Source organism: Ranitomeya variabilis, chromosome 1 (genome assembly GCF_051348905.1).
Source record: "Ranitomeya variabilis isolate aRanVar5 chromosome 1, aRanVar5.hap1, whole genome shotgun sequence".
Lineage (NCBI taxonomy): Eukaryota > Metazoa > Chordata > Amphibia > Anura > Dendrobatidae > Ranitomeya > Ranitomeya variabilis.
Window position 1 is genome coordinate 71233421 of NC_135232.1, and position 14557 is coordinate 71247977.

At 40.2% G+C, this 14557-nt stretch overlaps 1 protein-coding gene across 1 annotated transcript in view; it reads left to right on the top strand.

The window, feature by feature from the left end:
• The first annotated feature begins 1857 nt into the window (after positions 1-1857).
• Positions 1858-14557, top strand: part of ESM1 (endothelial cell specific molecule 1) — a 28834-nt gene continuing 16134 nt past the window's right edge. Inside the window, exon 1 of the mRNA XM_077280745.1 lies at positions 1858-2302. Coding sequence (XP_077136860.1) covers positions 2002-2302 — 301 coding nt within the window. The 5' untranslated portion in view covers positions 1858-2001. The remainder of the gene's footprint in view (positions 2303-14557) is intronic.

Below are 14557 nucleotides of genomic sequence, written 5' to 3' on the forward strand. Positions count from 1 at the left end.
TTTCTACTCCAATTGACTCCAATGACGTTCGGCATTGTTCGGCGAATATTGCAAAAACAATATTTGCTGCCGATTGTAATCGGAGCTGAATTTTGAAAAATTTGCTCAACTCTAAACTCTACTTGTTAACACAGATCTCCTTGTTTATGAAGCCATTAAGGCTCTTTTTCAATACAGCCAAATGAGCCAGAAACACAGTTTGGGGCTTCTCCCAATATGATCAATTTGTCTATTTTTTTCTACAAAGCTACTATTTAGGTTGTTTTTAACCCTCTCTAAATGGAACAGCAGGCTCTACGGGTTTATTAGGAAACAAGTCCAGAGTGCAAGTGTACCCTCCATAGGTTTAACTATCATGGAAGATAGCAAGTACCTCAACAGCCAGAAGGTCCTGATGAAGGAGCCCAAGAGAATAGTGGTGAAGGATAAAATAGAAGTGAGGTAATATTTTGCAGAAAACCAACTCAAGGACAAAGCTGTAGGCGGTCAGAGGTAGCAGATAGCCCTTGCTTCTTAGGTCTACATAAGAAAGCAGTAGTATCCTAAACTTCACATGGAAGGTGGTGGGGCCTTCATAACAATTCCGCTTTGGGGCCTAGAAGCTTCAAGTTGTGTCACTATTCAAACCAGTTACAGTTCAAGACAGAAAGCAAAAGACCAAATGGACAAAGAAAACTGCAAGAGATTGTCTTGAGCACATGTGGTGTAAGAAGATAGACCAGACCGGGGGTACCTCTCTTGTGCCGGTTCCGGAACTGTCGGTGCTGTCACCATTGTTGCCTGGGGGAAAGCTTTCCAACCCAGACCGACCTTTACACTTGACAGCAGGGGGCGTGACTATGATAAAAGGCCCTGTGCGCGGGACAGAGAGGGCAGACTTGGCGGCAAGGCAGAGCATGCAGCAGGGGAAGGTTGATGCTCCGTCCTCTGAGCATCGTGATAGCGCAGGCTGTAGATCCCCTGTGTCCAGGTACACTGACTGTGGACAGACATCTGCCGTGTGCCCGTTGTCTCCCGTGACCAAAAGTTACAAGTGCTCTGGGCCGGTGGTTACTGTGCGTGTGCCGCCTAAGACAGACCAGATGACTCATCTAGAACTGTGTCATTCCTCACCCGCATACCACTGCTGAGCTGAGTCAAGCTCTGGTGGTGTTACAGACTGTGCTGCATCCTGTACGATGAACCTTGGAATCAGGACCCCACTTGGTATGACGAGGACTCACCACCATCGCCAGGAACCGAACCTTCAGCTTCTTTAGGACGACACTGGAGTCACCACGCGCCAGCTGCGTGGGCGCCACCATTAGAACTTAAGGCTCTGCAGCCAGGAAGCCGGCGGACTGATAAGTTAACCCTTTCATGAACAGTTGCTTTATCTGTTATTCATGCCATGCTAATATCACCTTTCATACCCCCTGATTAACCCATGACCTCCCTGCATGTAGTATACCTCTGTTAATAAATCTGTTAACTCTTGCTCTGCCTCCTGTCCGTTACTGCATCCTGCAACCTGCTCACAGTGGTATCATGTTTCCTTAGAGGGGAGCTTATAAAAGTTTCATAATGTACAGTACTAACATAAAATTAAGCAAGAGATTACATAAACTAGAAGGAGAAAGGAAAAAAGTTATTTTTTTTATATTCAGCTCCTCTCATCTTTTTCTCATTTTCATTAACATTTTGTTGAGGGCTTAGAAAAAAAATTAAAAAAAAATCAAGAAAACAAACAAAAAAAACACTAAGCAAAACAAATGACATCAACTCAGGCTTTTCAATTCCTGGATGGCAGCAGCTTGTTGATCCAGCCTCCATCCTGGATCTCATGGAGTAAAACAAGGGAGGCTGGCAGTAGGATAGCACTGCCGGATTGAGGAAGCTGACGACTGACAAGCCTGTGGGAAGACAATGTATAAAGCTGCTAAATTTGTAGGTTGATGCTCAGCTACTACTTTGGATTCATTCCTGTCCTCAGCTGAAGCCTAGTCCGCCCTGTCTGCAGATATGAAGGGCTGCATCTTTGTTGCCTCTCTCCTGATTAACGTGCACCTTGGCGTAGCCCGGAGCGCCCAGTATGCGGTGGACTGCCCCGAGCGCTGCGACAGCAATGAGTGCAAGAGCACCATAAGGTGTAAGAGGACGGTGCTGGACGACTGCGGCTGCTGCAGGGTCTGTGCGGCGGCTGCGGGGGAAACTTGTTACCGGACTGTGTCTGGCATGGATGGTGTTAAATGTGGGCCCGGACTGAAATGCCATTTTTTTACAGAGGAGGATGATTTTGGAGATGAATTTGGAATATGCAGAGGTAATAATCACATTTTATGCTTTTACTGATTAATCAATTGTGGCATTTTTCCCATTTTAACATTATGCAGAATCCTTATTTATTATATATTTTTGCAAATATTTCACACTTTTGGAATCAGTTGGGCAAGACTGTCCTGCAGTCCTAGGCAACAGGAATTATGAGAAAGCTCTTGTGACTTGCTCTATCTATCTATTATCTATCTATTATCTATCTATCTGTCTATCTATCTAATCTATCTATTATCTATCTATCATCTATGTATCTATCTATTATCTATCTATCTATCTATCTATCTATCTATCTATCTATCTATCTATCTATCTATCTATCATCTATTATTTATCTATTATCTATCTATCTATCATCTATTATCTATCTATTATCTATCTATCATCTATTATCTATCTATCTATCTGTCTATCTATCTAATCTATTATCTATCTATCATCTATGTATCTATCTATTATCTATCTATCTATCTATCTATCTATCTATCTATCTATCTATCTATCATCTATTATCTATCTATTATCTATCTATCTATTATCTGTCTATCTATCTATTATATCTATCTATCTATCTATCTATTATCTGTCTATCTATCTATTATCTATCTATATATCCATGTATTATCTATCTATTATCTATATATCTATTATCTATTTTTTTATTATCTGTCTATATTACATCTTTCCACATAATATCTATATTCAATAAAATTCTTTTATCTTTTATCTATCACATATCTCTTCCTCTCTCATATCTACCTATGATTATCTATCTCTGTCCATGTCTGATTCTATCTCCTTTTCTCTCTATATCTTAATCCAAAAACTTGGGGGCAGCTCTCTAAAGTCAGATGGCAAAAACTGATTTTAATCAGCTCATTTGACATGTCGGCTCAAAATAGCAAAGGCTGTACTATTTTGAGCCAAAACAGTGCATGCGCTGATTAAAATCAGTTTTTCCACTATCAGACTATGGAGAGCTGCCCCCAAGTTTTTGGATTAGTAGACATTTTAATGATAGCCTTAGGGATTGTGCACCCATGTTTGCATGAAAAGTCATGTATTTTCTTTCTTTCTTTCTTTCTTTCTTTCTTTCTTTCTTTCTTTCTTTCTTTCTTTCTTTCTTTCTTTCTTTCTTTCTCTTTCTTTCTTTCTTTCTTTCTCTCATACTCCAATATATCACATCTAAATGTATTATTTAACTCTATTTACATAATACTACTTTTTTCATTTAAAGTTATATCAATTTACCCGAAACCAGAAGACTTTGACATCAACTCTTATGACTGACAAAACACTGACAGGTGGTGTGAATAACACAGATTATCTAGTGTTCATGACATCTAACGAGGAGTTAGATATATCAGCAAGTGAACAGTCAGTTCTTGAAATTAACGTGTTGTAAAAAATAGGCAAAAGTGATGATTTGAGCAACAAAGTCCATATTGTGACAGGTGACTGTATCATGGGTGTTCCCAGTATGCCGTGGTTAGTATCTATCAAAGTGGTCCATGGATGGTCAACAGGTGAACCAGCAACAAGTTCTGGGTATCCAAGGCTCATTTATGGACATGAAGAGGCAATACCAGCAGGTGTGATCTCATAAAGGAGATATTGTAAAACAAATTGATAGAGAAGGTTAATACTGACCATGGTAGAAGGGTTTCCGAACACAAAGAGCATCACAGCTTAATGTGCATGAGGCTGCACAATCACATTGCACATTATATTAGATAGATAGATAATAGATAGATAGATAGATAGATAGATAGATAGATAGATAGATAGATAGATAGATAGAAATAAAAAACTAAAAGCAGCACAAAAATTGCTATAGGGTGCAAACACCTTCCAGGCATATACCAAACCTTTACAATAGTTCCAAAAAAATGAAGGCAGCACACCAATAGATGAATTACATATGCAGGTTATTGGCCCATGTGCAATGTTTCGGTCCCAAGTGTGGACCTTTCTCAAATAGATAGATAGATAGATAGATAGATAGATAGATAGATAGATAGATAGATGGATATTAGATAATAGATAGATAATAAATAGATAGATAATAGATAGATAGATGATAGATAGATAGATAGATAGATAGATAGATAGATAGATAGATAGATAGATAGATAGATAATAGATATACAAATAAATTATAGATGATAGATAAATAATAGATAGATATATAATAGATAGGTAAAAGATAGATAATAGATGATAGATAGATAATAGATAGATGATAGATAGATAGATATATAATAGATAGATGATAGTGAGATAAATAGATAGATGGATAGATAGATATAGGACAGATAGATAGATAGATAGATAGATAGATAGATAGATAGATAGATAGATAGATAATAGATAGACAATAGATAGATGATAGAGAGATAGATCGATAATAGATAGACATATAATATATAGATAAATAGGTGATAGATGATAGATAGATAATAGATAGTTAGAGAGAGAGATGATAGATAGACAGATAGATAGATAGATAGATAGATAGATAGATAATAGATAGATGATAGAGAGATAGTTGCAAAAAAAGTAAGAGCAGCACAAAGAAAAACAACAAAATTAGGGTGCAAAGCCCCTCAGGCATGTACCAAACCTGGTCATAGAAATCCAAAAATCAGAGGCAGCACACTATTGTAGATTAGATTTTGAAGGTGTTCAAATTTATTAGCCCATCATTGCAACATTTTTTTTTCCCGTGGAGAGCCTTTCTCAAGTATAGATCGAGAGATAGATAGATAATAGATAGATAGATAATAGATAGATAATAGATAGATAGATAATAGATAGATAGATAGATAGATAGATAGATAGATAGATAGATAATATATAGATAAGTATGCTTGAGGAAGACTTATCAGTTTATCTAAAACACCTCATTTATGAGGGGTCAATAAAGTGCCCACATTTTGTGTATACTTTATAAGGGGTGCGCTTCCCTTCGGTTCCCAGGGATTTGCACCTAATATTCCAGGGTGCGTCTGTTACTATTTTTTTCTAGATAGCTAGATAGGAAACACTTACTTGTGCTTTATAGTTACCAGTTACACTAGAATCATATCAAAGAAAATCTACTTCTTGTCATGTAAAACCACAAAACCACAACTAATGAAATGAGAGTGCAGAGGTTGTGTATCAGGATGTAATGATTGTACATAGTTACAGAAAACTGCAGTGAATGGCTCCAATTCTTTAACCCTAGCATGCCAAAAGTCTCAATTTTTATTGCACAAATTTGCATTGCGTTAACAATTTTGCTACTTTTGATCCTGTTTTACTTCAAACATAAACAGGGGTTTTCCCATGAACAAAGTACATTTTAATTAATAGATTTTGGAATAATTGTATGTGTTAAAAAAATGTTTGTTTTCAGAAATATTCTTATAAATGTGCCCTTGCTGTGTACTGTGTAATAGCTGTGTCCGACCATGTAGAGCTCCTCCAGTTTATGGTCAGCACATAGCACAGTTCCAGGCCACGGGAAAAGCATAAAACACTTCTTATAAGTGAGTATACCAATGAAACAACATTGGCTCGCAGCTGCTGCTTTCTGAGGTCACACATTTCCCTGCCTGAGGTAGCACAGGAGTCAGTGTTTCTGCTGCTTCTCCAGCCCTCTGAAACCATCCTTAATCAAGTCAGTGACATATCAACTCAGCATTAGAGCTCCGACAGGGAAGCTATCACCGATATTCTAGATACAATACAGAATCAGAAGCTATGTGGTTGATAACAAAAATACAGTGCAGATCCACCAAAACTTAGGACATAAAAGTGATTTCTTGATTATACTTAGAACAATAACAATAAAAACCACATTGATTATAATTAAAACATAGCAAACATAACTGACCATCTCCTGGCAAATGCCAATCTCTAAGCCTGACTCACCCACAGAATGGCTTCTTCTAGAGCATGAACAGCGATTTAAAGATAGATAATAGATAGATAGATAGATAGATAGATAGATAGATAATAGATAGATAGATAGATAGATAATAGATAGATAAATAATAGATAGATAGATAATAGATATACAGATATAAGATAGATAATAGATAGATAAATAATAGATAGCTAGATAATAGGTAGATGATAGACATATAGATAGATAATAGATATATAGATATGAGATAGATAGATAATAGATAGATAGATAGATAGATAGATAGATAGATAGATAGATTGATAGGTAGATAGATAATGGATGATAGATAATAGATAGATAATAGATGGATAGATAGATAGATAATAGATAGATGATAGATAATAGATAGATAATAGATAGATGAAAGATATATGATACATAATAGATAATAGATAGATATACAGATAGATGATCGATAATAGATAGATAGATATGCGATAGATAATAGATAGATCGATATATAATAGATATATATAGATAGATAGATAGATAGATAGATAATATATAGATAGATAATAGATAGATAATAGATAGATGATAGATAATATAGAGATAATAGATAGATAGATAGATAGATAGATAGATGATAGATCGATAGCTAGGTAATGAATGATAAATAGATAGATAGATAGATAGATAGATAGATAGATGATAGATAGATAATAGAGAGATAGATAGATATGAGATAGATAGATAATATATAGTTGATAGATAATAGAGAGATAATAGATAATAGATAAATAGATAGATGGAAAGATATTGAGATAGACAGATATTACATATATATTAAGCAAATTGATTTTATAAAATGCAACCAAAATAAGAAAGTGAGAGCAGACAACTACATTATTACACTACTGAGCATTATATTATCCGGAGGAAATGCTTCTAAAGTAATATTCAAATGAGTCATTGTTTCTAAGACATAATCCCTGCTTTGTGAGGTCCCATTGTGTGTGGTACATGCTGTTCCCAGTGCACGCACATACACTGGATATATTAGTCCAGCAGAATTCCTTATTTCTACAAACCACTATATCTAGAAAAGTAAATGAAGTATTTTATGGGTTTAGCTGTCCCGACACAAGTCCTGACGACAACATCTGGGGACATAGGAGGAATGAAGAATTGGGCCAGCTGACTAACATGGTGTTCAGTTCCAAGAAAATGGACCTGTGTAATTGTTTCCATATTTTTCCTCTTCACCACTCATTCATCCAGGATCTCCTCTTAACGCAGCACATCGCTGATTCAGTTCAGGTCACAGATAAATCTTTTCTAGGTTAAGAGGCGGCTCCGCTGACAGCTACAATATATGGCTGCATGTTTTCTTTATTGTGGATGATAGAATATCTTTTTAAAGAGAAATGTGGCAGAAGTTGGGGATACTTTTAAAATAAAGAAAGAAGTTTTACTTGCCTGTCCGAATCCCGCTGCTCAGCACCGCCGCCCTGGTGTTCTCAAAAATGATTTTAGACAAAGTGTGACCAGGGTCAAAAAATAAAACATGGAGCCCCAAATGCTAACATATTGTACCATCACACAGACACAATTAGGGTGCATTTATAAGAGCTGATTTCAGACCTTTAAACGAGCACGATCGACTATAGTCAAGTTGCTCGGATCTTATTTACCCGCTGACAAAAAATGATGGGGACAGAACGATCGCTAGATTATTCTGTCCCTATATACAGTATCACATTCTTGGCCGAAACTCTCTTGTTCACACTGGGCTTTGTGCTGTCATAAAGATGATTTTTGTCCTGGCGTAAATGATCCAAACCCCGCTGAATGAGTATTTTGCTCTTCTGATGGGTAATAGCTCCCATGTTTACTTGTACGAATGTTCATATACTGTATGTAGCCCCCCTTTTTTCAGTAACAGTCATAAGCTTTCCATCCATGGAATCTGCCAGTTTCTTAATCTGTTGAGAAGTAACATTTTGGGCAGCAAAAGAATCCCGAACCTGCGCCCTGCTTGAATCCCGCGCCTGCGCCCTGCACTTCCTCGACAATCTGTACCTTCTTCCTTTCCATGGTCCAGTTCTTGCGCGCAGGTGCCGGCACACAAGAACGCTGAATACACTGACTGTAGAGAAAAGGAAAAGGCACAGATTGTCAAGCGAGTGCAGGGCCCAGGTGGGGGATTCAAGCACCACAACTGCACATCACAGGTCAGTGTGACGTGCATGGGAGAGATGATAGTATAATGAAGAGTGGAGGCAGGGATTTCTTCCAGGCACCTCATGCCCCAGAGCCTGGAAGAAATCATTAACATAATGAAATAAAAGTCTATTTCTCCACACCTAGACAGCAACTATGAGGCATACAGGTAAGACTAGAATAACATTTCTATTAGCTGTATGCCCATAGAAATAGCTGAAAAGTGTCCTGGGGTGACAGATTCCCTTTAATAGTGCATCAGTTTCTGTCTCCAACAATAGTGTTATATTGCCAGTAAATCGTTGTTAAAACAAGTCATGAAGTTCCAAAGTCTCACTGGTGGAAATGGAGCTAGCTCTGATCACAACTCTTCAACATCTTAGATTTAAACTGGTTGTCTGGACTGAAATGAAAAGTCTGCAGTTCCTATTTATGACTTCATACTACCAACGCGTGACAGTGCGAGATGAACACACTGTTACAACTTCACATTATTTCATGTGTGGGTAGGTGATCAGGTGACTACATGTATGCGATTTACCTAATTTCAGTCATATGTGGTCTCTTTTGACATTCATTCAGCTTCTCTCAATAAAAGAGAATTGATTGAAGCATAGGAGTCTAGTCGGCACATGACTGCAAGTATGAAAATTGCATTGCACACTGTCACAAATTCAGTAGTCTGCAGTCACAGAGGGTAACTGCAGACTTTTTATTTCTACACCTCTCGTTGCGAGAGCTACATGCCAAACGCGCGTCGGGGCTGGGCTGGCGGGCTTGTGCTAATCCTCCCTTATCATGGGTAAGCAATACTATACATGACCTATTGGTTTTTGTAGAAATAGAAAAATATCCAGCGTGTTGAATAAAATTCAGAAGTCTTTATTGAAGAATTAAAAAGTCGCACCAGTGTACATGGGCAGAAAAAATGTGCAAATCTAGCATACGCATTTTGGAATTTAATCCTTATTCATTGCATACTATTTTAACACTGAATATCTTTTTATGTCATATCCTGTGCAGTCATGTGGTATAGAACCACCAATCATGTAGATGTATTTCTGTTCATACGTATCATTTCTCCTACAGGTATATTTTGATCACCTTTTGGAGAGACAAGAAGTTGCTAAAAATGTAGTTTGTAGACATATTTTTTTTCTATAAGGAGAAACCGTAATAATTGTGCCTTATTTGTTATTTAAAGAAATGTCATTGTTATTCAAATAACTGACCAATTCTGCTGCTAAGATGGAATCCCCCTCACATATCAGGAGGAGATCACCAATGAAACAACCCAACCCATCCACCTGATATGGGAGTGTCACGATCCCTTAGCCGCTGCCACCAATTGTCACGATCCCTTAGCCGCGGCCAGCAGTTTGTCACAAAATCCCCAGGGATTCCTGACCACTGCCACCAATATGTCACGGATTGGGATGACTTTAGACCAACAGACGGCTATCACATGTGCAGGGGGGGCATACCTTAGTTATCCCTCCACTGCCACAATGAGATAAAAAAAAACACACACAAGGCTATTGACCTCTTAGTTTACAGCAGGGGCTTATTTTAGGTATCCCACTGCTCTTCAATATACCATGAACTGCAGGGATTTAGATGTATCCAGCTTACAGTTCCACTTAAACCTTGCAGCTCTCTGGCGCCCCCCTTACTGTCAGGTCAGATTAGGTACTGCACCTAGGGTAATTAGTCGCCAGAAAGGCTGCCTGCTATGTACTGGCTATTGGGCACGCTGCAGCGACGCGATAAACTACTCCCACTCAGGCAGGAACAATAATTATCAATGCCGCAGTCGCTACAACAGCACCCAAAAGCCTGCACACGGTAGTGCCGCCACCAGCTTCGATTAAACGGGTCCGAAGCTAATCCAAAACAGTAGCGTAAATTCCCTTCAAGAGACAGGGTACGTTTTTAGAGCATGGAGAATGAACTGGTATTAATATTATACCCCGTAAAAATTAGGCAGTGCTTTATCAAAAATATTTTATAAAGATGTTACAAATGAGACAATTGCAAATATGTACAAGGTAATTATAACATAAAGAGGATTAAAGGAGAAAAGATAACACTCACATGTTCTCAGTTCATATCAGTTCAGGCAAACACCATGCTGGTGGGCGGAGCTCCCAAAAATCCCAATGCATGAGGTACAGCTCTTCAGATCAGACTCACATGTTCTTCCAGCAGCAGACTGACCGCTGGAGTCTGGCCAAAACAGTTATAGCTCAGCTTGGTGACATCACCAAAAAGGGCTGGCTATCCCAGACCCTCCTACCTTTTCCATCTGACTAAGTGTAAGCTAAATTTTCTAAGACTTGTAATTCCACTACCGAACATGTCATAGTCCTAACAAAACCAGCATTCATCTCGGATTAACGTGGGCTTTCTAATGAGATCAAATATGTCCTATTATTTACAGAGCAATCCCTACTTCTTCACCAGATGGATTTAGAAGCCTGTGCTTAGAGTGATGGATAGATCCTCCGATGGACTTTGCGAATATATATTTTCGTGTACCTTGGCTCTCATAAAACCCCCACACTCTCTGAGAAGGAAAGCTAAATCCTGAAGTTATGGGAAGGGGGGGTTTTGAGCCCAGTGTCTGCCATGTGTTCTTGGGGACCATGGTCAAAAGTGCAAAAATCCCTCAGCTGGTGCTAACAGGCAGAGAAACTACTACTTATATTATACATTTTCCTCACAGGGAGTAATAGGGATTGGCATCTGAAAACACATACAATTCTTCCGAATATGACATGTAGATATTAGCCAAAGAGGGCGAGAAGCCTGCTCCCATAGGGGTGCCTTGTTTCTGAAGGAAGAAGATGTTGTTAAATGAAAAATAGTTATTTTGAAGCAAATATCCCACTGCCATCACTATAACTTCTTGTGTGGCAGCTGAGTATTTGCTATATAACTTCAAATGTCTCTGTAGAACCAAACATGCTTTATCATGCGGGATATAAATTAATAACATCACAGCTAAGCCATATACATCCTCTAGGCCACTCTACTATCCAAAGAAGTAATGACATGTTTAGTATCTCTTAAATAAGTAGGGAGACTTCTCACCAAGGGTTGAAGATGCAAATCACCTAGGAACTTAAGGGTTCATTCAGACTACCTATCCCAGCTACAATTGGTCTTAGTGGGGGAGGGAAGATTTCTTTATGAACTTTTGGTAGTAAGCGAATAATAGGTACTATTGGACATTCTATCTTAAGTTTTTCTACAATTTTTTCATTAAATACCGTATATACTCGTGTATAAGCTGAGTTTTCCAGCACATTTTTTTCTGCTGAAAATGCCCCCCTCGACTTATACACGAGTCATTTGTCCCAGAAAGATGGCGGGGGGGAAGGTGGTGGAGCAGCGGGTCACAGAGGCAGGAGCCGGCGGCTGCGGCTGTAACTATGTCCGCTGCTAAAGAGAAATGAATATTCACTGTGCTGGCAGTGAATATTAATTTCTTTTATGGTGCGCACAGTAGTTATGTCCACAGCTGCCGGTGTTATGATTTTCCCAGTGGCAGGGAAATCAAAAATAACAAACGGACTAGCTCTCGGGTGATGGAAACTAAAGTGACCGTGACCTGAACCTGACACAACACTGGAAGTAGCCGGGGAGTGTTTCCTACGATGCCCTAGACACCACGCGCCAGCCGGAGATCTAACTACCCCTATCAGAGGAATATACAGGCCTGCCTTACCTCCAGAGATGAACCCCAAAAGGAGATAGCAGGCCCCCACAAATATTGACGGTGAGTCAAGAGGAAAAGACATACGTAGGATGAACAGCAGATTTAGCACAGTGAGGTCCGCTTACTAGATAGCAGAAGTACAGGAAAGAGTTACTTCACGGTCAACTTCAAAACACTACTCAAAAACACCATCCTGAAATTACTTTAAAACTCCAGTGACAACTCATGCCACTGGAGTGGCAATTTCAGTCCATGAGAGCTTCCAGCTGCAGAGAGTCACATTGCAGATAGCTGGACAAAAAATAACATTAACTAGGAACAAAATTCAACTTAGCTGAACTGGAACTTGAGGCAGGAGAATGCAACAGAATGCTACTGATACATTGTTGGCCGGCATCGGACCAGCAGCCAAGCAGCCTTAAATAGGAAACTCCCCTAATGGGTGTCAACAGGTGATCAAGGATAGAAGAAGGCAAATAAGTGGCAATACCATAAAACACCACCGGGGGAGCCCACAAACAGAATTCACAACAGTACCCCCCCCTTAAGGAGGGGGCACCGAACCCTCACCAGAACCACCAGGGCGATCTGGATGAGCACTATGGAATGCACGAACCAAATCAGGAGCATGAACATCAGATGCTGTCACCCAAGAATTATCCTCCTGACCATAGCCTTTCCACTTAACCAGATACTGAAGTTTCCGTCTGGAAACACGGGAGTCCAAGATCTTTTCTACCACATACTCCAACTCACCCTCAACCAGCACAGGAGCAGGAGGATCAGCAGACGGAACAACCGGCACCTCATACCTCCGCAATAATGACCGATGAAAAACATATGAATAGTAAAAGATGCTGGGAGGTCCAAACGAAAGGACACAGGATTGAGAACCTCCAGAATCCTATAAGGGCCGATAAACCGAGGCTTAAACTTAGGAGACGAGACCTTCATAGGAACAAATCGAGAAGACAACCAAACCAGGTCCCCAACACAAAGACGAGGACCGACACGCCGATGACGATTAGTGAACTGTTGAGTCTTCTCCTGGGACAACTTCAGATTGTCCACAACCTGTCCCCAAATCTGATGCATTCTATCAACCACAGCATCTACTCCAGGACAATCCGAAGATTCCAATTGACCGGACGAAAAGCGAGGGTGAAACCCTGAATTACAAAAAAATGGAGAAACCAAAGTGGCAGAACTGGCCCGATTGTTAAGGGCAAACTCTGCCAATGGCAAAAAATCAAGCCAATCGTCCTGATCAGCGGACACAAAACACCTCAAGTAAGTCTCCAAGGTCTGATTAGTACGCTCAGTCTGGCCATTAGTCTGAGGATGGAATGCAGACGAAAACGACAAGTCGATGCCCATCCTGGCACAGAACGCCCGCCAAAATCTAGACACAAACTGAGTACCCCTGTCAGAAACTATATTCTCAGGAATACCATGCAAACGCACAACATTCTGAAAAAATAGAGGGACCAGCTCAGAGGAGGAGGGCAATTTGGGCAAAGGTACCAAGTGAACCATCTTGGAAAAACGGTCACACACCACCCAGATGACGGACATCCTACGAGAAACAGGAAGGTCAGAAATAAAGTCCATAGAGATGTGCGTCCAAGGCCTCTTAGGAATAGGCAAGGGCAACAACAACCCGCTGGCCCGGGAACAGCAGGGCTTAGCCCGAGCACAAACATCACAAGACTGCACAAAAATACGTACATCTCGAGACAAGGAAGGCCACCAGAAGGACCTAGACACCAGATCCCTGGTGCCAAAAATTCCAGGATGACCTGCCAACGCGGAAGAGTGAACCTCCGAAATAACTCTACTGGTCCAGTCATCAGGGACAAACAGTCTACCAGGCGGACAGCGATCAGGCCTATCCACCTGAAACTCCTGCAAAGAGCGCCGCAGGTCTGGGGAGACAGCTGACAATATCACCCCATCCTTCAGGATGCCAGTAGGTTCGGAATCACCAGGCGAGTCAGGCTCAAAACTCCTAGAGAGGGCATCCGCCCTCACATTCTTAGACCCAGGCAGATATGAGACCACAAAGTTAAATCGAGAGAAAAACAACGACCAGCGCGCCTGTCTAGGATTCAGACGCCTGGCTGACTCAAGATAAATTAGATTTTTGTGGTCAGTCAAGACCACCACCTGGTGTCTAGCACCCTCAAGCCAATGACGCCACTCCTCAAATGCCCACTTCATGGCCAAGAGCTCCCGATTTCCAACATCATAATTTCGCTCAGCGGGCGAAAACTTTCGAGAGAAAAACGCACATGGTCTCATCACTGAGCAGTCAGGACCTTTCTGCGACAAAACTGCACCTGCTCCGATCTCGGAAGCATCTACTTCAACCTGGAACGGGAGCGAAACATCAGGCTGGCGCAACA